Genomic DNA, 26,875 nt, shown 5'->3' on the forward strand with positions numbered 1-26,875 from the left:
ACCTGAAGATCCTGTATGTCAGACAGTCCTTCTCCTTACTCCCAGGGGCACCCTTATGTCTCTCAGGGCTCTGATTTCATAAATGGGAAATAGATAACACTATCTGACTTTGACCTCTGTGCCCCCTCATCTGCCATGCAGTCATCATTATGGCTGTTCTACCACCCAGAGCTGATCTTTGTGAAAATGACATAAGGATGGTATCAAAATCACACGTTTAGAGAATGGCAATGATAATATTCACAATGTTTTATTCCAGAGCCCACAGTGTTTGTTTTAATAGGCCTCTTTCATGTTTCCCAGCTCTTTCCCATTTTATACACCTGCCCAGTTTCTGCCCACAATTTGTATTTCCTGTTTCAGGCTGTGTTCAACTTACCCAAAGTTCTATTTGACCAATCATTATTGAGCAAGTACTCTGTGCTCATCACTGTGAAAGACAATGACGGCAGGAGAATGAAGAACATACAATCCCTCCTCTCAAAGAGAGGGATGTTCAAGTTTCGTGGGATGTTGTCTTCCAAACACCTGTCACTGAGTCAATCTTCCTGTGAGAGCTGGAGTCCAGACCCACAAAGCAGCAAAGGAGGATGGGGTTCTCTTGCCCAGGGAGACTGATGTATGCTGCTAAGAGAGTGTTTTCATCTGGGAAGGGATTATGAGCTCATGGATGGGTGAAGGGAAAGTGACACGGAGATGTAAAAAGAATCAAATATGACGATGCACATGGATGCGGCACAGCACTTCACAACACTGTGTCAGTATGGAGTACTGTGTAGCATCTCATGGTGTTGTATTATATTACATTTGCTCCCATGATATTATTTGCTATACTTCTATACATAAGGAGCTGGAGTCATGATTTGGAAATCATTTTAATGGATGGTCATTTGTCACTTCCATTTTGATTTTAAAATTTGCTAATTTTAGCCAACTAAGCTTGCCAATTTTCCGGAGTTGTAAATTAGATACTTGATGAATCTAGAGGTCTTAAAGCAACCCTTACCCTTCAATCTCCCTTTCAACTCAGCCTGTTATATGAGGATTCTGATGCAATGTCCTTATTTTGCCTGCATTTCGACTGTCGTTTTCAGGCTCAGCTATCTCTGTCTTCCGCAAGTGGATCTTCTTATCACCCATGCTTGTCCCAGATTCTTGCTCTCTCCTTCGCTCTCTCTCACACAGACACACACACACACACACAGAGATACTGCAAATAATGTTGCAGTCTTCTGTGGTACAAGTGAAGTTTGTAATCCATGAACAGGGCTTCTGCATTATATCCATCTCTCATAAGCCTCTGCAAGGCTCCTTCCCTATGCGTGTTCTAGTCTCCGTTGTAAAATCCGAGCAGACCTTCCACAATGCAAATTCATGTGACAGCTCTGGTCACAATAGTATTTGCTTTAATTTGAAGCTTGTGATCTAAAACCTCAAAAGAGCTATGTTTTTATGTCTGTATGTTGAGGACCAATTACGTGAGAGCAGAAAATCCTAACATTTTCCGAGGCCTGTCATCACACTTTGCTGCATCTCATGGGATTTTATGTGAAATTCACACTGTCAGTTTTTCATAACATTTACCAGACTGCGTGCCAAGTACGATGATGCCTGGAATACTGTGCTTACGAAGTGTTTGTTGAACATAAGGCAAAAACTATGAGAGCACTGAGGGAGTGTACTGTGTTTGGCCTAAGAACAAAGCATTGCATGCACAAAGCTGATCATGGTACAGAATGGTGCTAAGATCCTGTAAGAGTTTAAAGTTTGAAAGCCACCTATTCTGGTAAATTCTAAAGGTGCAGTAAAGTGTATAAGAAGTGTCATTTTCAAAGCCAACGGTTAGAACTGAAAATGATGAACTCCGATTTACAGCGCAGAAAATAATAGGAAATAAAGGTCATGGATGCGGATCTCATCATGTGACCATCACTGGAATAGGTATTTTCTATCACTGTTCTCTTTTTTGCTACTAAAAGGTAGTCCATGATGATAGTAACCACGACCCAAAGCTAAATAACTTCCCCCAAACGTTGAGTGGACAAAAAAGGAGCTGAATTCAGCTTCAAGTAGATTGCAACGTACAGCTGCTTTATAAACATTGCGTTATACACACCCACGTGCACACACACAAAAAGCTGGATTATGCATCCGAAGAACCCATCTTTATATTGCCGGATTCTCATTATTTTCCCATCTACGAAGCTCAATGAAGGTCAATATTTATTGAAATGATCAGCTCACGTCTAACCCATCCACTCCCAGGGGTAGCATGCACTGCCAGCATCGACTCCCCGCCAGCAAGGTGACAGACTCAGGTGAAGCTTATCTTTTCTAATCAGGCATTTTTCTCAAATTGCAATCAGCAAACAGATAGGTCAGTGTGTCTTTCACAAACACTATACTGGGGCCCGGCACAAGAGCCTGATGGCTAAATACTCACCTTGTATGTACCACGATCCCATATGGGTGCCAGATTATATCCTGGCTGTTCCACTTCCCATCCAGGTCCCTGCTTGTGGCCTGGGAAAGCAGTCGAGGATGACTCAAAGCCTCGGGACCCTGCACCCACATGGGAGACCTGGAAGAAGTTTCAGATTGGCTCAGCTCCGGCTCTTGGAATATCTCTCTTTCTGCATCACCTTTTCTCTGCATATCTGCCTTTCCAATACAAATAAATAAATATTAACAAAAGAAAAAGTATGCTGAGACTTAGGCACAATGAGGATGGTTTTACTAATGTGTAGGGTATGATTGAGCTGTACTTAAAGACTGTTTTCATGGGGCCCAGGGCAGTAACCTAGTGCCTAAAGTCCTCGCCTTGAATTTGCCGGGATCCCATTTGGGTGCCGGTTCTAATCCCAGAAGCCCCACTTCCCATCCAGCTCCCTGCTTGTGGCCTGGGAAAGCAGTCGAGGACAGCCCAAAGCCTTGGGACCCTGCACCCGCGTGGGAGATTCAGAAGAGGTTTTGGACTCCTGGGTTCGGATCGGCATAGCATCGGCCGTTGCACTCACTTGGGGAGTGAATCATCTGACAGAATATTTTTCTTTTTGTCTCTCCTCCTGTCTATATATCTGACTTTGCAATAATAATCAACGAATCTTTTTAAAAAAATATTGTTTTCCCAAGTGATCAGAATTTTCAGAATAATTTAGATTGATTGCAGGTAGCATAGGATAGTTATTGAATGTCTGTTCCCATTGTCATAAAGAAAAAAATAGAAATTTCCTGAGGAAAACACATCTCTCAAACTACCAACTCAGATAACGGCTAAACTGACAGGAACAGAACCTTCACAATACACCAGCTGTCACCTTGCCCTAATTTTAATACTTGATGCATAATACTTTGGGTATCATTTCTATTTCTAATTTTAAAACTTTCCTCTTCTCCATTTTTCTCATGTTTCTATCTTACGCTTATACCATCCCACTGTTTTCATACATTTTGCTCTGATGGGAATTGTAATAGATTCTGAAGCCGATTAGCTCTGTACCCTGGTAGAGAGTGTGTATATTTGTGTGTTTGTGGTTGTGGTGTGGGGTGTTGCCATGGAGGGAAGAAGGATAGGCATCGCAACTGTAGGGGAGCTTTTTAAGTAGGCAATATATTTTTCTAAAATGGGAATTTTTCTGTTCAGTCTTTCCTGTTTCCAAGATGTATGTCTTTCCTTGAAGGGGAGAATGACAGAAAGCAAGAGTTAGCTAACGACATCTTCTGTCTGCTAGTCCCCAAACGGTTGTGACAGCTGGGGACGCTCCACGCCAAAGCCAGGACACCTGTGCTCCATCCGGATTTCCTGTAAGAGTGGTAACTCTGCTGGTTACCCGGGAACATGAACAGAGCGCTGGATCAGAAAGGCAGCAGCCAGGAATTGAACTTGCGCCCTGATATCGATGGCGGTTTCTCAGGTGCCATCTTAATCTACTGCACCACAGCAGCCCCCTATTGAAGGTCTTTCATAAATCTCTCTAAAAGCGGTATAGCCATCGCTCCCAACTTCTCATATTGCAGAAATTTCTATATCATTCGTCCGTGAGGTTTACCTTCTCTGTCCTCTGTGATAAACATTGGCATCTTCTCTGACGTTTCCATATCCCAAACCACCATCGGTAGTCCTAAGGAATTGACAATTCACCTTGTTTGGATGGGTAGCTTCTTAGCGTGATGCACGAAAGAGCATTGTCCCCTCAGCTTTCTGATCAAAACTGACACCAGTGGCAGGTTCAAGTCCACTGACCTCTGCCTTTGGTCCTCACTTTTTTTTCACCCTGACCGTCCCATAACATCCAGGCTTAGCTGGGGCCTAACATGTAAAACTAGCTTCCTCTGTTGTCTCACCTCCACAAACCTACTTCCCCAGACCAAGTTTGAAGAAGACATCATTAAAATGTCTTTTTGTAGAAAACACATGGAAAGGTCTTGGGGGGGAAAATGAGTTCATGGGAGTAAGAGCACTGTTATAAATCAACTGGAAAAATTGGCAAAAATTATTATCTAGCATTTTAAAAACCTGAAGTAGACTCAAACTGCAAAAGAGAGGAGAGAAGAACGAAGGCAAATCTGAGGATTTTTAAAGGTAAAATAAATAAATAAAAATAAACAAGATTTTGATTTGCAATCAAAGAATCAGAGGCGGGATGAGAAAGACAGAATCCCATGCACTGAATTAATCTCTCCCCCAGACTCTATCACAATGAGTCAGGCTACAGACCTGCACAGCGGTGGCGAGGTTCCAATGACTGAGTTATCACTGTTGCCTCCCCGGATCCACATTAGCAAGAATGTGTAGCCCAGACAGACCTGGAAGCAGGCATCAAACCCAGGTATTCCTCTAAGGGATGCAGGGACTTCCTTAGCAGGTATCTTAATGAGTAAGGTAAACACCTGCTCGTTTTATGTTTGCTATGGTCCTCTGGTTAGGAACACTTTCCCTCAAGGGCTGACATGGTAGTGTCACCACATGCAACAGCCACATGCCAGACGCTGCTCGTCCGCGTCCTGCCTGCTTGGGAGAAGCAATGGGGAACGGTCCCCATGTTTGGGCCCTTGCCACTCATCTGCTCTCAGGTGAGGCTGGATGAAGCTTCCGGCTTCTGCTCAGCCGTCTCAGCGAAAGTCCTGGCTGTGGCAACCCTTTTTGAAAAAAGGCCCATCCAATCAGACTGCTTGCTTCCATCTCCATTTCAAGTTATAAATGCCTTGCTCTAGTTCCACTACCTGAGACATGATGGTGTGCTAATCATGTGGAGAAAATGAGGGGCCGTGGCAAACAAGGGGGTTGTTCTTCTCACGGTTTTACCCAAGCACCGAGTGTCATGTGTATCACTTCAGCCAATCTAGATCACTCCGCAGTTGCCATCTTGTTGTTGTCCTTTATTCGCTAAATGACAACAGTCCCAGCAAGCCACTTGGAAGCAAAGTTAGTAACCGCAAATCTGTCCTTCAAGCTTGGAACACTTTCAAAATCCTGAGAGAATCCCTTGGTGGAACTGGCCCCTCTCCTGCATTCCTGCAGCCTACTGCCACCTCATCATGACTTCGTTGCCCGCAATGCCATGGGGCCTTGAGTCGCCTGTGGTCATCTGCGCCACTTCTGAGCAACTCCCTGGCATCGCTTAAACTCTAGAGCCTTAGCAGGAAGGTTGACAGGAGGTTCTCAACTAAAGTATGTTGGCGAAACCAATAACGAAGAAGCCTTCCCTTTGGCAGTTGAAATCTGCAACAGTAAGAAAATTCAATCATGGTGCAGGCACAAACACCAGGTCAAGGATTTGCTGCATGTCATAGTACACAAAACGTAAGGAACTTTAAACTACACGCAATTCTATTTTATTATAGACACGCATACATAGGGAGACCCAGATGGAGTTCAAGAATTTTGGCTTTAGCTTGGCACAGCCCCAACCACTGAGATCATGTTGGGATTAAACCAGGAGATGGAAGATTTCTTTGTCCTGTGTCTCTACTTCCGTTTTTGGACCACTGTCTTTCAAATAAATAAATAAATGACAATCTTTTGAAACGCATCAAGTGGTACTTGAGTTTGGAGACAGACCTGAGGTTAGAGTTTTGGCCTTTTCATCTCTTCTTTTGCAGAGTCACTCTTTCAGGATCTGCTCATTATCAAGTGATTTCTTCTCTAGGGTTTCTTCTTTTAGGAGAAGGAAGTTCCGGTCAGATTCCATAGCTACAACATAGTATTTATTTTTTGTTTTTTGGTGGGTGAAATCATAGATAACAAGGTGAAAAACAAATGAAGCTAAAAGCATGAGTTGTCACTTTTACTCGCCACTTTAGACACTTGACAAATGCGTGCTTTACCTACATGCACAAAGCAGGCCATTAAGCGTGCAGTGTTTAAAGGAATTTTATCTCATCTCTAAATACAAGTGAATCTTTTAAGCTCCAAATCCCATCTATAGACAATTTACAGCGGTAATTAAGGCCATGTGCACAAGTTAACTTAAGTACCATCTGTAATTCTCTTGGTATTTTAATAATAATAAATAAAGATATATGCCGGCAACAAAAAAATGTTATTTGAAATACAATCACCTCAAGAGTCAGCAAGAATTTGCAAGAAGCTGCACAAATACCCTATTTCCTGCAAACCTCTTTTGTGTTTTTGCCTTTTTTATTAATGTGAAAGAGGACCTTGAGTACGTAGCTATATAGCTATCCTTAAAGGAAAAATTATCTCCAGTTCTCAGATGGAAAATATCAGGCAAGATGTTTAAACGTTCATGCAAATATTGAGAAAAGGGTGAATGTAGTACTTTTAGTTTTCCTCTTTTACCCTAAAAAGGATTATTTTAGCATCAAAGTGACAAGGAGAGTGAGAGCAAAAGTGAACGAGAGAGAGAGAGAGAAAGATTTTCCATTTTTCATCATCTAGTTGATGCTTCCAAATTCTAGCAAGAAATGTGCTGGGCGAGGCCCAAGCTAGCAACTTGGAATGCCATGCCAACCTCTCATCTGGCTGCCAGGGACCCCGTTACATGAGCCATCATTTGCTGTCCTTGTAGGCACTTTAACAGGAAGCTGCTGTCAAATTGAAGAACCAAACATACGAACTACGTACTCAGACATGGGATGCCAGCCCCTTTTTTCTATCTATTTTTCTTTTCTTGTCTTTTCTTCTTCTTCTTCTTTTGTCTGTTTGACTTCTTATGAAGGCAGAAAGTTGGTAGAAAAGTGTTGAAGGAAGAGATAAGGGAGGCAAGAAGAGTAGAGAAATACAAGTTCTTGGGCCCAGCGCAGTGGCCTAGCAGCTAAGGTCCTCGCCTTGCACATGCCTGGATCCCATATACATGCCTGTTCTAATTGCAGCAGCTCCACTGCCCATCCAGCTCCCTGCTTGTGGCCTGGGAAAGCAGTGAAGGACAGCCCAAAACCTTGGGATTCTGCACTTGCATGGGCGACCCAGATGAAGCTCCAGGCTCCTGGTTTTGGATTGGCTCAGCTCCAGCCGTTGTGTCACTTGGGGAATGAATCAACAGACGGAAGATCTTCCTCTCTGCCTCTCCTCCTCTCTGTATATCTGCCTTTCCAATAAAAAATAAATAAACCTTCAGAAAAAGAAATACAAGTTATTTTAAAGGCCATATATCATTCTTTATTAATATTCTTCAGTTGACAAGCAAATGAAACTAAAGTTCATTGCTGCAGAAAAATAATTCATCAAAGATATTGCCATGAAAAAAAATAAATAAAAACATCTGGCTATCGCCAGCATTATGCAGAGGTGGAAAGCTCCAGCATAGGGCTTGGCAGGGAACAGAAAACAATCCTTGGCTTCGTCAGGCTGCTCCACTAACTGGGCGAATCATTCTGGGGGTTCTTGCCAGGCCCAATCTTCAGGGCCCTCGCTGGTAAAGTGAGAGGCTCAGGTAGGCTGTGGTATATGGCTAAGTCCTTCACAAGCAATACTGAGGCTCTAGGAACAGCTGGTGACTCAAAAAACCCGAGACTGGCCCTACCCAGTGCTATGACATTTTGTGTTTATGGAGTTAAGATGGCATTGGCAATGGCTTTCGGGCCGTCACAGACAACAGTACAAATGGCAGTAAAGTGAAGTGTTGATGACATAAGTAAATCTTTAAAAAAAGAATATAAATAAATCTATGTTCTCCAAAGCTACTTTTAAATGTAAGGGGCTATAAATCACATGTGCATAAGGCATTGCATTGAATAAATACTCTAATTTGTTCTGATTTTTTTTTGCAACTTGTTTTGTAAAAGAACAACAACAAAAAAAAGGCTTGTTAAAACTATATTTTGAAAATATCTCTCCCTACCAAAGCTGCAAAGTTGGCATCGTTCTTAGAAACCGACTTGTAGGGACATGAATGTGGCCTAAGTCAGTTGGGAGTGACTGTGATGGAGCCTTTATTATTCGTGCGTACCCCTCAAACACCTCTGGATGAACCCCGATTCCTCCACTGCTCCTTCCTTCTGCATGAAACACAGATGAACAAACATATACATGTTTGCCAGGACTGAATGATGAACCTGGGGTTCTTACACAACCGGCCAGAGAGCAGATGCTGTAGGTGTCTGAAACACACCAAACGCTCCTGAAGGCCTGTGCGAGCAGGTGCAGCAGCTGCTGCATCCCAGCCTGCCTTCCCAGCGACGCTTGCTACCCAGAGAGAGAGGACTTTTCCCTGCCATCCTCCTTGTTCAGCACGTCTTCTTTCCTACTAAGATCCCCTCTCTTGGTCATCCTGAAGTTCAGGTGGATGGGTGTTGGACTTCAGTGCCAAAGAGCTCTCCAGGACACAGTGTTTGGGCAGGGTTTGAGGCTGAGACGTAAGATCCGCAGAAGTAAAGTTGTTCATTGTGGCGGCGCTCGGTGCTAGCAGCAATAAGCAGCCATTCACATGCTGCTTCCTGTTCTCACGCTGGACTTTATATTTTAAACAGCAAGCTTTTAACAGCTTTTCTCATGCTCTCTTTTAGAGGATTCCATGGATAAATGCTGCAAAGATGGCTTTTTATTCTGCAGACAATGGAAATAGAGTTTAGTACACTTGAATGAATCACCTGAAGTCATTGTGTGAAGAAAAGAAATTAATCTAACATGAGGATCTCCTAGCTCAAGCCCTCTGCATAATTTCCACTCTTCCTGGCTACCCTAAGTTATAAAACAAAGAAGAATAAAGCCAGCTCATATCTTCTCTTCTTAAAGTATCAATGTCATGCCTAAAACATGATGCAGATTGGAGTTTAGAATGGCCAATTTAGCAAAATTGCCCATGACCAGGACAGTGTCCTAAGATTACTTTTAATTGACTTTTAATTTAGGCAGGCTATTCATTTTACAGAGAGATGAGAGTGATCTAATTATCTCTCAAGAGCCTGAGCCATCATTCCTCCTCTCTGATTTGATATCTTCCCATTCTTGCGAGTTGTAGGAACAAGAGAAAGAGGTCAGATGGGTTTTCCAAAGTCACTGTTAAATGCACGGGATCTATAGATGAGACATCTCCAAAGACATCCTCTACCCCTCTCCCAACTTTTTCCCATAAGCATAGGCTGTCCTCAATGGATGTGCGAAGTTCCAAAGTTGAACCACACAGACTGAATTACAAGGCAGGCACTTTCAAGACCTGGGAGCACGCACAACATTTGTGATTCAAGACAAAGGTCATGTGTTCCATCTGCTCCATAAGCTTAGCTTTCACCAAGGCTGGGGCTTAACAGAGGAAGGCAGTACATGGAGCTGGAGAAAACAAAACAATGCAATGATTGACTCATCTGGAAGTCTGGAGGGCTAGGAGCCAGTTTCTGGTTTCAGTGTTGACCTTGGTGGAGAAAAACCTAGTGAAACCACATGCCATATATTTTGTACATTTGGTTGCATTTCCTTCATGGTCTAGGAGTTCCTTGGGATCCTGGAGATCCCAGTCCCCTGTGACTCTTCAAAGCCAAACACAACACAGAGCTTTGTGAATATTTGTTTGAAGGGCCAGCATCGTTGTGCACCACTAGGTTAAGTCTCCATCTGTGTTGTTGGCATTCCACAAGGGTTCAAGTCACAGCTGCTCCGCTGCTATTGAACCTCAGAAAGCAGCAAGCAATGAATCAACTGCTTGGGCCCCTGCATCCATCTGAGGCACCCAGATGAAGCTCCTGGTTTCCACCCACCAAGCTCTTGTTCTTGTGTCCTTTGGGAAGTGAACCAGTGGGTACATTATCTATCTATCTATCTATCTATCTATCTATCTATCTATCTATCTATCTCTCTCTCTATCTATCTGTCTATCTATCTATCTATCTATCTATCTATCTCTCTCAATCTCTCTTTTCCTCTCTCTTTGTAAAACTGCCATACATATATATATTAAAACTATATATATATATACATGTATATATAATTTTCAATTTTTCTCATCAATGGAATTGAAATGTTGAGCTCCCTTCTATTTCGGCTACCCCACAACCATTTTAGTGACTGATATTTTTACCCAGGACTACTATAATCAAAAGATAATAATTTCATCTCAATACTTAAATGATTGACTTGACTTGAAATATCATGTAACAAAACAGCATACATGTCTGGAAAAATAAATTGCTAGCTGCATAATGTGCAGGTTAAGGGGAGAAGACTGGGTGTAATACTCAGAAATATCATCGGTGACACGCAACATAGCTGTCAGGGTGTGATGGGAACGGCCGTGTATTACAGAAGCACCTGGGCAGACCCATGTGGGGCCGTGGAGGGTAAAGTGGTGTGAAGAAGGTTCTATGTCAGGAGTGACCATCACGACCCCTGTGGTTAAAGAGGACCTGGACCTGAGGTCCAGAGGACCTGATAGTCAATGACTGTATGTGTGCTTCGGAGCCTTCTGTGTCCTCCTGAGGGATCCATCCCGGAACAGTCATCAGATGCTCCTTGATAACACAAGAAACATACACAAATGCTAAGCCTGTATTCTGTCTAAATCATCTACCTCCCTCACCCCCCTGCACCAGTAGAGAAGCAAGCCTTTAGAGCACTGCTGTGGAGTGTGGCCAGCCGTCCTTGCACTTGTCTCTGATGTCAGGGCTGAGGTGCCGCTGAGTTCCATTTTGCCATTTGTACCATCACCCTAATTCAGGGTTGCCACTGTTGTGACTGCAGTGGTAGTCCTGTTTTTCTTTTAAGATTTGTTCATTTGTTTTATGAAAGTCAGATTAACAGAGATAGGGAGAGGCAGAGAGAAAGATCTTCCACCCCAAATGGCCACAACAGTTAGAGCTGGAATCAGTCCAAAGCCAAGTGGACAGAGCTCCTTTCCAATCACCCATGTGGGTGCCCGGTCCTAAGTGGGTCAGTCTCCATTGCTTTCCCAGGCCATCAACAAGGAACCGAATCGGAAGAGAGCATCCAGGACAAGAACCAATGTCCATACAGAATGCTGGCATATGCACATGGAGGATTAGTCCATTAAGCCACCACACCAGCCCATGTGCCATTCTTCTTTCACTGAGGGTCTGACTGTGTTACCTGATTGTCAAATACATTAAAATAATTTTTCAAACATTTGCCTTTGGGGAAAACACAAGCTTTACTTTTTCAGTTGACTTTTTAAAAAACGACACTTAGGAAAAAAGAATTTAATCCGGGTCCTTCCTGTGCAGTAACCTAGTGGCTAAAATCCTCATCTTACATGCGCTGGGATCCTATATCGAAACTGGTTCATGTTCGGCTGCTCCGCTTCCCTGCCAGGGCCGAGTATGGTGACCTAGTGGCTGGGGTCTGCACCTTGAACATGCCAGGATCTTATATGGGTGCCTATTTCTGAAGCTCTGTGTCAATTCTGGACGTTAGTACCCTACCAGTTGTGTAGTGTCCAATGATTTCCTCCCATTCTGTTTGTTGCTTCCTCACTTTGCTGACGATTTCCTTTGCTCCAGAGGAGCATTTTAGCTTGATGTAGTCCTACTTATTTATTTTGGCTTTGTCCATGTGTGCTGTTGGTGCCTTTTTCAAGAAGTCTTTCCCCATTTCTATATCACAGAAAATGCTTGCTATGTTTTCCTCTAATAGTTAAATGGATTCTGGGTGTAGATTGAGTCCTGTCATTAGAGCTGATTGTTACAACCTTTTCATAAATAAACTGTTGTAAAAAAATATAGCTGTGTGTTTTACAAACACTTTTCATATAAATATAATATGTTTGTAAAAAAAATAAGGATGACTTGAAAATAGTCCATTTTCCTTTTTTCTTTTTTAAATGTAATTTTTTAAGCATTTTTTTCTTCTTGATGTTTACACAGTTGATTCGTGTGAGGAGGGCTGAGGCCTAGGGGAATATGGATGAAACCATCGTTTTCACATTTAACAGAGCATTATTGATTTATTTTCCTGGAATCTGCAAAGTGTCGCACGTAGGTGCCAATCTGGTAACTTCTTGTGACTTTCTTATTTGTCAAAACGTGAGCAGATGAAGAAGCGACAGAGAGAGGAGGCTCATTCACCAATTTTTTTTTTTTAATTATTAGAGTATAAAAGAACACCTAGAAGACTTCATTCTAACAGCTACTCTCACAGAATCTTGTTATTCTTATTATTTTTAAAGATTTATTTATTTTTATTACAAAGTCGATATACAGAGAGGAGGAGAGATAGAGAGGAAGATCTTCCGTCTGATGATTCACTCCCCAAGTGAGCGCAACGGCCGGTGCTGCGCCAATCCAAAGCCGGGAACCAGGAACCTCCTCCAGGTCTCTCACACAGGTGCAGGGTCCCAAGGCTTTGGGCCGTCCTCGACTGCTTTCCCAGGCCACAGGCAGGGAGCTGGATGCAAAGTGGAGCTGCCGGGATCAGAACTGGCACCCATATGGGATCTTGGAGTGTTCAAGGCGAGGACTTTAGCCACTAGGCCACGCCACCAGGCCCTCACAGAATCTTAGAATCCCTTCCTCCTCATACCATCATAATGGCAAAGCAATTCAGGGTGAGTTTTCAAGAGGTAAAACATTGAATTGCCAGCACAAAAAAAAAAAAAATGTGCAGGATTTCATCCATTTGGAAATGGATCACTCTTGCTTCTTTGTCAAGAATGGCCAGAATCTCTGTCCATATTACCATCCTTCCTCAAATTTAGACCTCATCACAGAAGCCTATGGGACTCATCACATCTAAGGAAGTAGTTAGTAGTTAGTGACAAGAATGCTACATTGACGATTTTTTTTAAAGATTTCTTTTATTTTTATTGGAAAGGAGGATACACAGAGAGAAGGAGAGACAGAGAGGAAGATCTTTTGTCCAATGATTCACTCTCCAGGCGGCCGCAACGGCTGGAGCTGAGCCAATCCAAAGCCAGGAGCCTCTTCTGGGTCTCCCACGCGGGTGCAGGGTCCCAAAGCTTTGGGCCGTCCTCAACTGCTTTCCCAGGCCACAGGCAGGGAGCTGGATGGGAAGCGGGGCTGTCAGGATTAGAACCGGCACCCATATGGGATCCCGGGCATGCAAGGCGAGGACCTTATCCACTGCGCCATTGCACTGGGCCCTACATTGACGATTACACACATTCTGGTACTATTCTCTTGTTTCGTAGAATAGAAATGAGCTACTAGAATAAGTAACATCTTTAAATCCTTTCATACAATTAGGAGTACAATATTATAAACTTTATTATTTGCTAGGCGCAATTATCATGGGAGTCCTTGGGACTGAAGATAGGGGAGTGATTAAACAATGTCCCTCCCTCAGTAACAGTATCCCTTCTCCTAGAGTAAGTTCAATGGCAGTAATTCAGAGCTTTGTTTACACAGTTGGAAAGGAATGAAATGGGTAGCTCTTTTCATTTGAATTAGCAAGCCTGGCAAGAATTCTGGATATGCTGTTCTGTAGTGCTGTTACCTTGGGCAACCAGGTTAGCATTTCTGAGACTCATCTTATCTGTGAAAAGACACTGAATCTGTCCTTCGGGCCACTGTGAAGAGCAAGTGCAATGACACTTGCTCCTTCGTGTTCATATCTGGTGGAGAATGAATGAGACTAGTAGATGTTGTGACTTCTCTTCATTGCTAACACAAGCGGGCCTCTCTTTCTCCCCCTTTGCGTTTTAGACAACTGCGATGACCCTTTAGCAACTCTGCTCTCTCCAATGGCTTTTTCCAGTTCCTCAGATCTCACTGGTACTCCCAGCACAGCACAGCTCAACCGGAGAGTTGGTAAGTAGGGCCATGCAAATCCCTAAGCCAACTGCTGAGAAGTACAGATATTGGCATGTGGAAGAAACAAAGCATTGCCATTGGTCCCTCCAAAACACAGAATTCTTATTTTTAAAAAGTATCTGCTTATTTATTGATGTGTATGAAAGGCAGAAGGATAGCAATGCAAACAGATGAAGAGAGAGAAGAGATATTTTCGTCAGCTGGTTCTTGTACATCAGTTGGTTTGCTCCCCAGATGTATGTAATCTCCAGGATTGAGCTGCATCCAGAGCTTCCCCTCGGGTGAGAGGAATACATTTGATGCAGCCGTTACCTGCTGCCTCTTAGGATGTGCGTTAGCAGGAGTCAGACCTGAGATCCCTGGGTGGGACACAGGCATTCTAATGGATGTCCCAAACACCAGGCAAAATGCCTGCCCTGCCAAACCCTTTTTCCAATATATTAAAGAGACCTTTGTGATCATTACAAATCATTGTTTCCAAATTTTCTATTTCTTCTTGTCTTTTGGGGAAAGGGAGGGATAAAGGAAGAAGCCACACCCAGCTTCCCAAATGTCCCACTACCCAGGAATAGGGAGCAAACACCCAGGATCAACGCAAGGTCCTGATGTGTGTATGTTCCGAGGGTTCTGACCAAATGGTTTGGATAGTTTTTGAAATGTTATCGCTTTTGCCAATCCAAGGATGAGGCAACCCTCCCAATGTCCATTGGCTGACATAGACGACCTCAGGTTTCCATTCATCTAGATTCCGTTGCTGTCCTTGTTTGCTGGGGTAGTTGTCCAATTTGTTCTATTCTCCTTCCTCTGCTACCAAATGGGCTTCCATATTCTCCACATGCATCATAGACTGTGCCCGCCACTCCACCTTTGTCACTCATAGGCAGGCCCAAGTGTCAAGGCCAACACCAGAGCCAAGTGACCCAAGTCCCACCAGATCCCCCACCCCCAGGATCACAAACCCTCCACCCATTTCACAGGCAGGCCAGGAGACTCGGGCCAGGTGACCCAAGCCTCACCAGATTCCCCACACATGGGGGCCCATGAACCTGGCACCCACCTAGCCAGTGTGCTCCAGGACCTGAGCCAAGCAATCCGAGCCCCACTGAAGGGGATGGTTAATATTATAAATACACTTTTCCAGTTTGAGAGACAATGGTATGTGATTTCAGACAATCTATGCACCAGTTAGAGTTTTTCCTAATTACACTTAACCACACCTCCCATTGGTACATTAATCCAGACACATCAGTAGATTTCTCAAAAGTTCTAATTGGTGGTTGTGTTATTCTATTACATTTTTCAAGTACAGACTGAGCTAATTGGGTGGCAATTTATTTTATAATTATGAATCTCTCTTAATAGTAAGATCAATTTGTGATTCTTTGAGATTTTCTTGTTTGCTGTACTGCATCTCACATATTTTCCAGGATAATTCAGTCAGTAGTTTAAAAGTTAACCAAGTGTCCAAGTTTGGTTGCAAATATTGCTTCATTATGTCATTTAAAAGAAAAAGAGCCAATCAAAGACCCAGCAGGAAATTAATAACAATTTTGTATTTCTCATGCCCGTTGCTTAGTAATCTCCTTCAAAGTTGATGCACTTATTCGCAAAGCACAGAAACAGAGCAAGATCTTTGATGTGGGCTATTGCCCGCGAAGTGTCCACAACAGCCAGGAATGGGCTACAGGGACACTGGGATCCGGGGTCTCCATCTAGATCTCCAAACTGGAGCAGGGACTCCAGTGTTTGGGCCATTATCCTCTGCCGCCTGTAGTGCACATTAGCATGAAACTGATCAGAAATACCATCAGGGCTCACTTCCAGGGACTCTCTGGGAAAAGTGACTTCCAAGCAGAAGCTCAACGTAATGAGCCCCAGCTTCTGTGCCACTTTTGCTAAATATTTTACCCCCCCCGCATTTTTATTGGACTTTCACCTTTAGTGCAGCGCTTTGAACTCACAGAACCGTGCTTCCGTAAACATTATCACCTTTCGCCTTCAGATAAGGTCCCTGAAGCATGGAGAAGTTGCAAAATGTGCTGAATAACTAGGAAAAGAAAGTGCTTGGCTTCAACATTAAGTCAGCTGAGTCTAAACGTCATGCTTATAATCAGTGCATTATCAAATATTTTTTTTTTCGCTAGTACAGGCCGAAGAGGGGTAGAGGAAGAGAAGCAACTTGGAATTAATAAAGCAGAGGTAAAATGCCGACTGTAATATTTAGAAGCTCTCTGAGCATTCCACTTGCTTGAACTCAATTTCAGTTTTTCATCAGCAAGGAGTTCAATAACGCCTGCCTTGCAGCATTTGAGACCTCAGCGCACTGAGATCAGGTTTGCATATTTGAGGGATCATTTTCAGTGCCTGCTGGAGAACTGGACTGTAGCTGGCACATTCACCTTGTATTTCAGGGAGAAATGCAGAAATGTTGGCAACATGTTAGTATTACCTGTGCTAGGGCTTCCTTCAATGCAGCTTGAGCTAATGTCATCAAATTGTGTGACTGTAAAAAAGCCACGTGGACCTAGTCACTGCTCAGCTGTGGGTCTAGCCACAGGATAGCTCCTTGCTGTGCGTGGACAGGTGTGGACTGGCGCAATGTCTCTGTTCCAATTTGTGGTTACTGTCCTGCTCATCGGTGTCTGGCCCCCTGAGTTCAAGGTTGGTGAGTTCCCTCCAAGCTTGAGAAAAGCATCCTTAACTGAGTTTCAGCGACGCTCATCTTGCTGAGCGGTGACACACAGACTGAGAAAGAGCTGCTGAACGGAACTGTTGTTGTACCAGTCAAGTTCAGGGCTACCCACCCCACGGGGGAGAGGAAGCACATGGCTAAAGCTCAAGGATCCCACTCCTAACACTGTTATCTCATCTACGCAAGGGATTTGTCAAAGGATGTGTATTCTTCTGCCTCCACACACCATTACGTCTCCCTCCCGTCACAAGCAAAGAAAAAGAAAGAGAACTAATTTCTTTTGGAGAAAAAAAAATAAAATGACAAAATACGTTAAGCCAGGGGTCAGATGGCTATTAACTTGGGCTGCTAAATCAATCTGTAAAATTGTGGCTTAAGAGGGATCTGTCTTTGTCAACTGCGAATTGTTTTTTGTGGCAAGAAAGCTTTAGATCTGGGTATTAGCTTAGCTGGGCTTCGAAGCACTTACCGTCAGCAGGAAGTATAGGAGTTGGTGGCACAGAGTGAAGCCGCTGAGCTGTGGGTTAGACGTTCTGGAAAATGAGGGGAAGGATTTAAATTACTTCCTATGATTAAAAGGCAACTAGGAGAAGATAGTGTTGGTCCCCTGGGAAGAGTGGTTTGTTCTTTTATTTTTCATCCTTTTTTCTTTCACAAGCAATTTGCAGACAATAACATTAACCATTTGCTCCTTGGAATTTTAATTCTTCTCCCTCACTCAATGCATCTTCTTTTTAAGTGGTGAACTGTGGAAGTTGAGATGGTGTGTTTCTGGTATAATGCTGTAGCCCGGGAAGTTTCATTTGTTCTGTCAAGGCACTTCAGCTTCATGAGCTCATGAATGGTCCAAGGGGCTTGAAGTTCCTGCCTCCCCGTTGGCACAGAAATGCCACACATCCCCCACATCATCACACCTTTGGAAACCAAACAGCTTTGGGGGAAGTGGCTTTTCCAGTTCTGTGCCATTGGGCCTTCCATGAGGAGTTGGAAATTGGAAACAGTGCAGGAATCAGAGCTCATGCAATCAGCATGATATCGGCTGTCTACGGATACAACCTAAGAAGCAGTACTCTAATATCGCTCACTAACACAGTACAGTGTCAGAGCAGAGCGACTCATCCAGACATGCTATGAACACTTAATGCTTAAGACAGGGAGACACACAGAAATGATCTCTCCTTGATCACCTTTTGCCTTCTTCCGTCCTTAGTTGCCCCAGGCAGGGCTGATGGCAAGGACTGTTGCTTTTTGCTTTGATGCGCCTCAGAACTCCAGATATGGACACAGGGGACCATTTGAACATCACCCAGGATCTGGCTTCGGTGCAGAGCCGTTGTATCAGAACCTGTGTTTGTACAACTTTGGTGCTTACACATGTGAGATGCTCCGTCCTGGAGCCTCCCAGGTCTCTGATTCTTCTGATTTCAACAGTGAGTCGTTGTCAGTCTGTTTCTCGAGGCTAGGGCAGGTGAGAAGGATATTAAAGGTGTCTGAATCATAATGTGTAAGAAACCATGCTAGAAATTCCAGATGTATATTTTTATCCATATACCAGTACTCTAACCTACTTAAGTGTTTTACCTCTTAAATAAGTGGAGCTAAATACACAGCTCATCTGTGTTGCGTTTGACTCCAAGTCTGCTTAGTCCATGCGTACTGATGTTGTTATTCATGTTGATCTGTGATTCTCATACGAATAAATATGTATTTGGTATAATAGTCACGTTTCCTAAGTACTATCGGCATTTCAAAACGAATTGTTGCTGTCTTCACTATAAAAGACTGGATTTTCAAATCTTATGAGAGAGTGGTTTGCTATCCTCAATATTCCCTAAGTTATACTGCATCTTAATATACCTGTGGCAAAACTGTCTTGACCTCAATCTCAAAATACCCTAACCAAAACTTCGCTTACTAGGACAGTTAGTTACCACCGCACCCTGAGAGATACAGAACGGAATAGCCTCTGCCTTTTAGTAGGAGCTTTGGGGACCTGTTTTAAATGAAGACAAATCCAATGTATTGGTTCCCTCTTCAACTAGACTCACTGCGAAAGAGAGGTGGCGGGGGGTGGGGAGGGATGCGGCAAAATCGCACAGGTGCTTTGGCTTGCTCGGTAATGATATGATGCTCCACAGATCTCAATCATCACCACAGAGCACAACACAGATGCTAAAGCATGCCATGAACTTCAAGCTTTCCTGTTGTTCCTGGGGGCGGGCACCCTTTCAACAGCAAAGCTGAGAACATTTCTTGGTGTCACCCAATAAAACACCAGCTCAGCGCCTCCCCAACAAAATCTCCGTAGAACTTTATAAAAAGACAAGAATTCCTTCAGCTCATCATTCTTGTGGTTAACTTTTAAACCGGCATAGCGTAAGAATGAAATGATGAAACTAAGGGCGGCATTAGCCATGATTGCTATTTGGTTAGTATCTAGCAAGCTACTGAAGTTCTTACCCTGTAAGTCCCATCCAGGAGGAAATAAGACATAGGTGTGCATTGCCTAATAACCGGGATAGGTTCTAAAAAGTGTACGATGAGCCAATTTTTTTCCTGCACACTTCTAGTTCTAGTATACGTGCTGCTGAGATGGGAATCAGACACACTTTCTAGCGTAGACTTAAACACACACTTACATAGTCACTGCACAGTGGCTGCCTGACACAATCAAGGTACACAGTAAACACGAGGTGTGTGAGGCCGCAGTAGGCAGAACGGAGGGCACAAAGCTCACAAGGAACCTTTGAAAGAGTGAAAGGAATATATTCCACAGCAGCAAATTGTTACTGAAGTACAGTGGGGTGCTATATGCTATAACCAGCAGTAATGTATGCATTTGTTACTATGATCAAGCATTATAGCATGTGTCCAAGCATACCTGTGATAGTTATAAACCTTTAATATCGCAGCTTTGCTTAAACCGGTGAATGCGAGGAATGTATTAGTTTACAACCTTTGTACTCCTGGAAATCGAAATTACTTAATTCCACTGTAACGTTATTGGGCCATTGTCCTATATGTGGCCTGTCATTGACTAAAATGTTTCATCTAATTTCACTGTATGGAAATGGTGTGCAGCTTAAATTTTAGTCTCTCTTGAGCCATGCCACCTGTCCTATTGCCATTTTCTTTTCTTTTTTCTTTCTTCTCTCTCTCTCTTTTTTTTTTTTTTTTTTTTTTGGATTATACTGCTCATATTCCTGCCAGAAGAATAACTTCCTATTGTCACAGTGTCCGGATAAGAATACATCTAAAATGAAAGCTTTGGGATAACAAAATTGAACACACTCATCTTCTTCCTTTTTTTTTTTTAGATTTATTTCTTCTTATTTGAAAGCCAGATTTACAGAGAAAAGGAGAGGCAGCGAGAAAGATCTTCTGTCCACTGGTTCGCTCCCCAAGTGGTCAGGAGCCAGGAGTTTCTGCTGGGTCTCCGGTGCGGGTGCAGGATCTCCTTCAGCTTAAATATTCTTTCTTTTAAAGATTTATTTATTTTCTATCGGGAAGTCAGCTTCACAGAGAGAAGCATAGAGAGAGAGAGAGAAAGGACTTCTATTTCCTAGTTCAATCCCCAAATGGCCACCAGAGCTGAGCTGATCTGAATCCAGAAGCCAGGAGCTTCTTCCACGTCTCCCACGTGGGTGCAGGATCCTAAGGCTCTGGCTGTTCAATTGCTTTCCCAGGCCACGAACAGGGAGCTTGATGGGAAGTAGAGTAGCCACGATATAAACTGATGCCCATATAGGATCCCAGCACACGCAAGGCTAGGACATTAGCCACTAGGCTGTTGAACCAGGCTCAAAACACACTCATCTTTGATAATTTGTCTTCTGTAGGTTACATACGGGAGTCTTCAAGTCATTCATGGGAAATGCAGTTGATGTTAAAGTCTACAAATAGATGATATTTTTTACATCAAAATAAGGTCCTGATAACTTATTCTGAAATCATTTTATTTTATTTATTTTTTTTACTGTCACTTTATTTGTAGATGATAGGAATGATAAGGCAAGGATTTGCCAAGAATTTCTAAAGCTACATGAGTTCTGCTGAAATTTTGTTCAATAAACAATCATGATATCTATGGTAAAGCTAGGGTGGAAGAATGGTGAAATCATTAGAGCATTCCCCCCCCAAAAAAATCCATGGATACATTATTCCCAAGAAGGCAGCAGCTTACTAACGGATGTCTCCATTCGACAAGGAGTGAGATGATTCTGAAGATGAGGTCCACAGACCCATACTTTACACATCACTCCTGAGGAATATTAAAGTTCATGCATGGCAGTTGAAGAGTACCAAGAATCAGCATCGCAAACACTGCCAACATTCTAGGCGGATCAATTTGCTGAGCTTACATGGTTCTTGCTGAAAACGTAAAGAGGAGCAAAGATGTTCTTTTTTTTTTTTTAAGATTTATTTATTTATTTGAAAGTCAGATATACAGAGAAGAGGAAAGACAGAGAGGAAAATCTTCTGTCCGATGATTCACTCCCCAAGTGAGCGCAACGGCCGATGCTGTGCCGCTCCAAAGCCAGGAGCCAGGAATTTCTTCCAGGTCTCCTACACGGGTGCAGGGTCCCAAAGCTTTGGGCTGTCTTTGACTGCTTTCCCAGGCCACAAGCAGGGAGCTGGATGGGAAGTGGAGCTGCTGGGATTAGAACCGGTACCCCTATGGCATCCCGGTGCGTTCAAGGTGAGGACTTTAGCTGCTAGGCCACTGCGCCGGGCCCAAAGATGTTTTTTTTGATGGATACCAAAGAACTGCTGGCACACCAGCCACAGACAAAAACAAAGCTTTAAATGGAAACTGTCAACTAGGGGGATCAAGATCCTGCAGCAATTTCCTGAAGAGTTGAAACAGGAGATGTGACACAGGTTTAACCAGTACAGTCCTGAAGATGAAGCCCCAATCTTGAGCTACAAACAGGTGGCTGCAGTCCAATCCAGTCAAAATCAGACAGGTCAACAACCAAGATCGTAAGGAAGACAAGCCACAAGCAAGCTCAGGATTTGCAGGCACTTTGCTTTCCAGAGGGTTAATTCATCCACTTGTTCTAACAGTATTTTAAATAAAGTCAACCAAAGATCTAACAGAAAAACACACTGGGATGCTTCTCCAGAGTCCTCTGCCCAAACGGTACTGATCATCATTCCTTTTGCAAACAAGAAAATCGTTGTGAGGACTTTGATGGGAAAAAGATGGACATCCACCTTACAGTGTTGATTTTGCTCTTTTTGTCTTCTTTGTGTCCACCAACCTTAAAAGATTTAAAGGGCATACTTGTTCCTACAGTTAACTATATAGAAATGACTGTATTGACGTGGATACATTGCCAAGATCCTCTGGCCTTTAGGGATTGACTATTGCAAAAAGTGTTTTATCAGAAACTAGGGTTCTTGCGAGAGAAAAAAAAAAATGAAGTGGTAATATCAACAATATGAGAGAGAGCTTCAAAGGACTTTCAATACTACTTCTTCCATTTTTTCTTTGAAAATCTTGGGAGAGTAAATTTTTTTTTTAAAGATTTATTGGGCCCGGCGCGGTGGCGCAAGTGGTTAAAGGTCCTCGCCTTGCACGCCCGGGATCCCATATGGGCGCCGGTTCTAATCCCGGCAGCCCCGCTTCCCTTCCAGCTCCCTGCCTGTGGCCTGGGAAAGCAGTCGAGGACGGCCCAAAGCTTTGGGACCCTGCAACTTGGACCTGCACTGCTGGGAGACCCGGAAGAGGCTCCTGGCTTCGGATCGGCATAGTATCGGCCCGTTGCGCTCACTTGGGGAGTGAATCATCGGACGGAAGACCTTCCTCTCTGTCTCTCCTCTCTGTATATCCGCCTTTCCAATGAAAAAATAATAAAAATAAATCTTTAAAAAAAAAGATTTATTTTATTTATTTATTTATTTATTTTATTTTATTGGAAAGGCAGATACACAGAGAGGAGGAGAGACAGAGGAAGATCCTCCATCCGATGATTCACTCCCCAAGAGGCCACAACAGCTGGGGCTGAGCCCATCCGAAGCCAGGAGCTTCTTCCGGGTCTTCCATGCAGGTGCAGGGTCCCAAAGCTTTGGGCCGCCCTCAACTGCTTTCCCAGGCCACAGGCAGGGAGCTGGATGGGAAGTGGGGCCGCCGGGATTAGAACCGGCGTCCATATAGGATCCTGGGTGTGCAAGGCGAGGACCTTAACCACTGCGCCATCGTCCTGGGCCTGGGAGAGTAAAAAGCCATCAGATTTGTTGTGTCTCCTCATTTACTTATGATTGGAAGTCCGTAGTTCTATTTCAGTTGCATAAAGAATAATGAATCCATTCTGGTGAATGTTATCATGAAGTAGGTTAACTACACGGGGTTAACTCCGCTGCCTGTGACACCAGTATCTCATATGGATGCCAGTTCATGGCCCAGCAGCTTCACCTTCGGGGCAGCTCCCTGCTACCATGCCTGCACATGGGAGACTCATATGAAGCCCCTGGGTTAGTCTCAACTGCTGTGGCCTTCTTGGGAACGCGCCAGTGGATGGAATAACTCTGTCTTTCCTTCTCTCTCTCTCCAGAATGTTTACAAAGCAAAAGAACAAATCACTAATTCACTGAAGTTCACTGAAAATGTCCTAAGATGGAGCAGCAGGTGGACAGAGTTAGAAACACTGTACATAGAGTATTGCTAAATACGAATCTACAACGTTAAACTAGGGCTGAGTCTTCATCAATTACATAAGACAAAGTCTAGGTCAGTGCTGCCCAATCATTTTGTGGGGAACTGTTGTATAACTGTGCCAGCTGTGGTCGATGTGACTGAATAATAACTCTACATTTAATTTAAGTGTATTTTAGGTTCATTTAAATTCAGATATTCACTACCGTGTTGAACGATCTAAAGGCATCAAGATTTATAGACATGTCTGTTGCACCTAAGTTTCTAAAGATGCCGAAGTGCCGTTGTGCGTACGTGAAGGAACCATCGCTTTGCAGGTGTCAGAACCTCAGGACATCTTGCTTGACACTGAATTTCAAGTCTTCAAGGTGACACCAGCTTTTACTCCATACCCTCCAGTGTGAATCAGGCAAAGCCTTTGCATCAGAGTCTTCACGGCTTCATCCTTTAAAACAGAAGTTACTGGGCCCGGCGCAGTGGCCTAGCGGCTAACGTCCTCGCCTTCAGCACGCCAGGATCCCATAAGGGCACCGGTTCTAATCCCGGCAGCTCCACTTCCCATCCAGCTCCCTGCTTGTGGCCTGGGAAAGCAGTCGAGGACAGCCCAAAGCTTTGGGACCCTGCACCTGCATGGAAGACCTGGAAGAAGCTCCTGGCTCCTGGCTTTGGATCGGCGCAGCTCCAGCCATTGTGGTCACTTGGGGAATGAATCATCGGATGGAAGATCTCCCTCTCTGCCTCTCCTCCTCTCTGTATATCTGACTTTGCAGTAAAAATAAACAAATTAAAAAAAAAAGAGAGGTTACTTAGTAGTACGTATCACAGCAGCACCGAGTAAGGAGCAGTTTTCAAGTGAATCAGGCAGATGGGTGAGTGTCCAGCACACACCATCAAGGGCGACAATGCCTGTATTTCCTATGTCTCATGCCTTCAGTACAGGGCTGACATCTCAGGAGCTGAACTGGGGGCTCTATTGAACCTGAGCTGAGATAGATTCAACTAGGTCTTGTAGTTGAAGTGACTGTTGTCCATGAACTCTGGCGATGCCTGTGGAGAAAGCAAGGTGAAACACGGAAAAGCAGCAAAGGTATGGTTTCTGCTGGTGCCAAGATTCCTTCTGACACACAAGATGTTCCAAATTCTAGATCACAATGCGGTCAAGCATGCCTGGAGACAGTGGAATCTGTCTTAGCAGATTGGAATTTGTTTTAGCAGACCTGGGATGAGATGAGGGTGGGGAGCGGGGATGTGGAGATAGGTTCCCAGGCAAGGCAGCTTCTTCTTGGTCCAGGACGTGTCTCTGGAGGGGGCGGAGTTCTAGTTGTTAGGAGGCACTGGCATCATCTGGGATGTGTATGCACCTGCTGCAAGGGAGCCTTGGGAATATCCCCAGCAGAACCAGACCGAAGCCCAGTGGGAGCCTCACCGGCTCCCTTCCACTACAGTGAGATTCCCTTACGGTGTATCTGACGCTGGTAGAGTTAAGTCTTGTCACAGAAGTCAGAGTTGATAGCGTGCCACGGATTGGCCTTCCACTTCAGCTCCTGAACCTCACTTGCACTAACTGGGGAGCTTGGCTGATGGACCATTGCACTTCAATCTTGACTTTAAAAATAATCTTCAAGTGCCAGCATCCTATAGGGACACCAGCTTGTATCCTGACTGCTGTGCTTCTGATCCAAGCTCTCTGATTGTAGCCTGGGAATGTAGAGGACAAAGGCCTGAAACCTTGGGTCCCTGCTCGCACACGATAGACCCAGAGGAAACTCCTGGCTTCTGATTGGGCCACTGCTGCCATTTGGAAAGTAAGCGAGTGATGAAGATCTTTGTCTCTCCTTTTCTCTGTAGAGTTAGCTTTCCAATAAAATAAAATCTTCAATTAAAAATACATATGTAAATTATCTTCGGGAAACCCAAGCCAATGAAACATATTAGTCTCTGTCATAATTACTGGGTGTGCCTCAGATCCAAACTCTTCCTCCTTACCTAGCAGCCCTGTTCAGTGTCAGGTCAAAGCATTTTCTGCTTTAGCATCTGCTCAAGAGAAACACAAAGATGCCTGAGGCTTCACTCGGCAGCTTCTCTGCTCCAACTTCCCTGCTCGGATACACATCTCCCTAAGCACGGATGCTGGGGACCTAAGGGAGGAGTGGACGTCCCCCTCAGTGCTCCAAACACGTGGTGGCTGTCCTTACTGCTCTTCTGTCCCTTGTGTAATGGAAAATATTTATAACACGTCCTCTCTTGCCTCACTTATTACCATTAGTAGGTAGCTTCGTCCCAGAAAATCTAGAACTTTAGCCTCCAGAGGCATCAACCGTGAAATGAATAAAGATGCCATGAGTCATTCCAGCTGGTGTCCCAGTCATTTTCAAGACTATGCTATGGGTTTATAGGTCCTTATATAAGATGGGGAGCAGGCTGAGTCTAGGGAGTTCACTGCTCATGGGGTTTATTTTTGGTTTGTTGCTATTTTACTGGACAGGCTGTGAGCTTAAAAGGGATTAGGCAGGAGCCCAGCATGATAGCCTAGCGGCTAAAGTCTTTACCTCGAACACGCCAGGATCCCATATGGGCTCTGGTTTGTGTCCTGGTTGCCCCACATCCCATCCAACTCCCTGCTTGTGGCCTGGGAAAGCAGTTGAGGATGGTCCAAAGCCTTGGGACCCTGCACCCGTGTGAGAGACCTGGAAAAGGCTCCTGGCTCCTGGCTTCAGATCGGCTCAGCTCCAGCCATTGCAGCCATTTGGGGAGTGAATCAGTGGACGAAAGATCTTCTCTGTCTCTCCTCTTCTCTGTATATGACTTTCCAATAATAAAAAAAAATCTTCAAAAGTAAGAAAGAAATCAGGTGGGAATGTGCCGTGTATATGCATGTGGGGCTATTTCATCTCTAATAAGTCTTCTTCTAAATGGACTTCTTCTACGTATTTGTTTTGTACGTATTTGAGAGAGGAAAGGTAGAAATTGCCTATCTGCTAATTCAATGGCAAAATGGCCGCCATGACAAGGACTGGGCCAGTTCGAACCCAGGAGCCAGCGGTTTCATTTGTGTCTCCTAGGTGCATGGCAGGGGCCTAGGCACCTGGGCCATCTTCTGCTACCTTGGCAGGTACATTAGCGTAAATCTGGATTGTGGTTCTGGGAGTGGAGCTGCAGTACATGAACTAACGTCTGTTAGGGATACCAGCGATGGACAGCAGTCTAACCTATCACGTTTCTGCATCTGTTAATTAACTCATTAATTCATCACAAACGAATCATAAAACATTCAGTTTATTAACAAAAAGGTATGCTCATTACAGAAGATAAAAATCACAAAAGGATAAAATTACATTTTTACCACA

The 26,875-nt window shown here is 44.0% G+C and overlaps 1 protein-coding gene across 1 annotated transcript in view; it reads left to right on the plus strand.

Moving 5' to 3' along the window:
• Window positions 1-3,838: 3,838 nt before the first annotated feature.
• The window catches only part of LOC121171848 (contactin-associated protein-like 5), a 462,350-nt gene continuing 439,313 nt past the window's right edge, over window positions 3,839-26,875 (plus strand). Inside the window, exons 1-2 of the mRNA XM_041003565.1 lie at window positions 3,839-3,914; window positions 14,071-14,175. Of these exons, the coding sequence (XP_040859499.1) occupies window positions 3,839-3,914; window positions 14,071-14,175 (181 nt within the window). The remainder of the gene's footprint in view (window positions 3,915-14,070; window positions 14,176-26,875) is intronic.

The sequence above is a fragment of the Ochotona curzoniae genome, unplaced genomic scaffold (genome assembly GCF_017591425.1).
Source record: "Ochotona curzoniae isolate NIBS_2020 unplaced genomic scaffold, NIBS_Ocur_1.0 scaffold_274, whole genome shotgun sequence".
NCBI lineage: Eukaryota > Metazoa > Chordata > Mammalia > Lagomorpha > Ochotonidae > Ochotona > Ochotona curzoniae.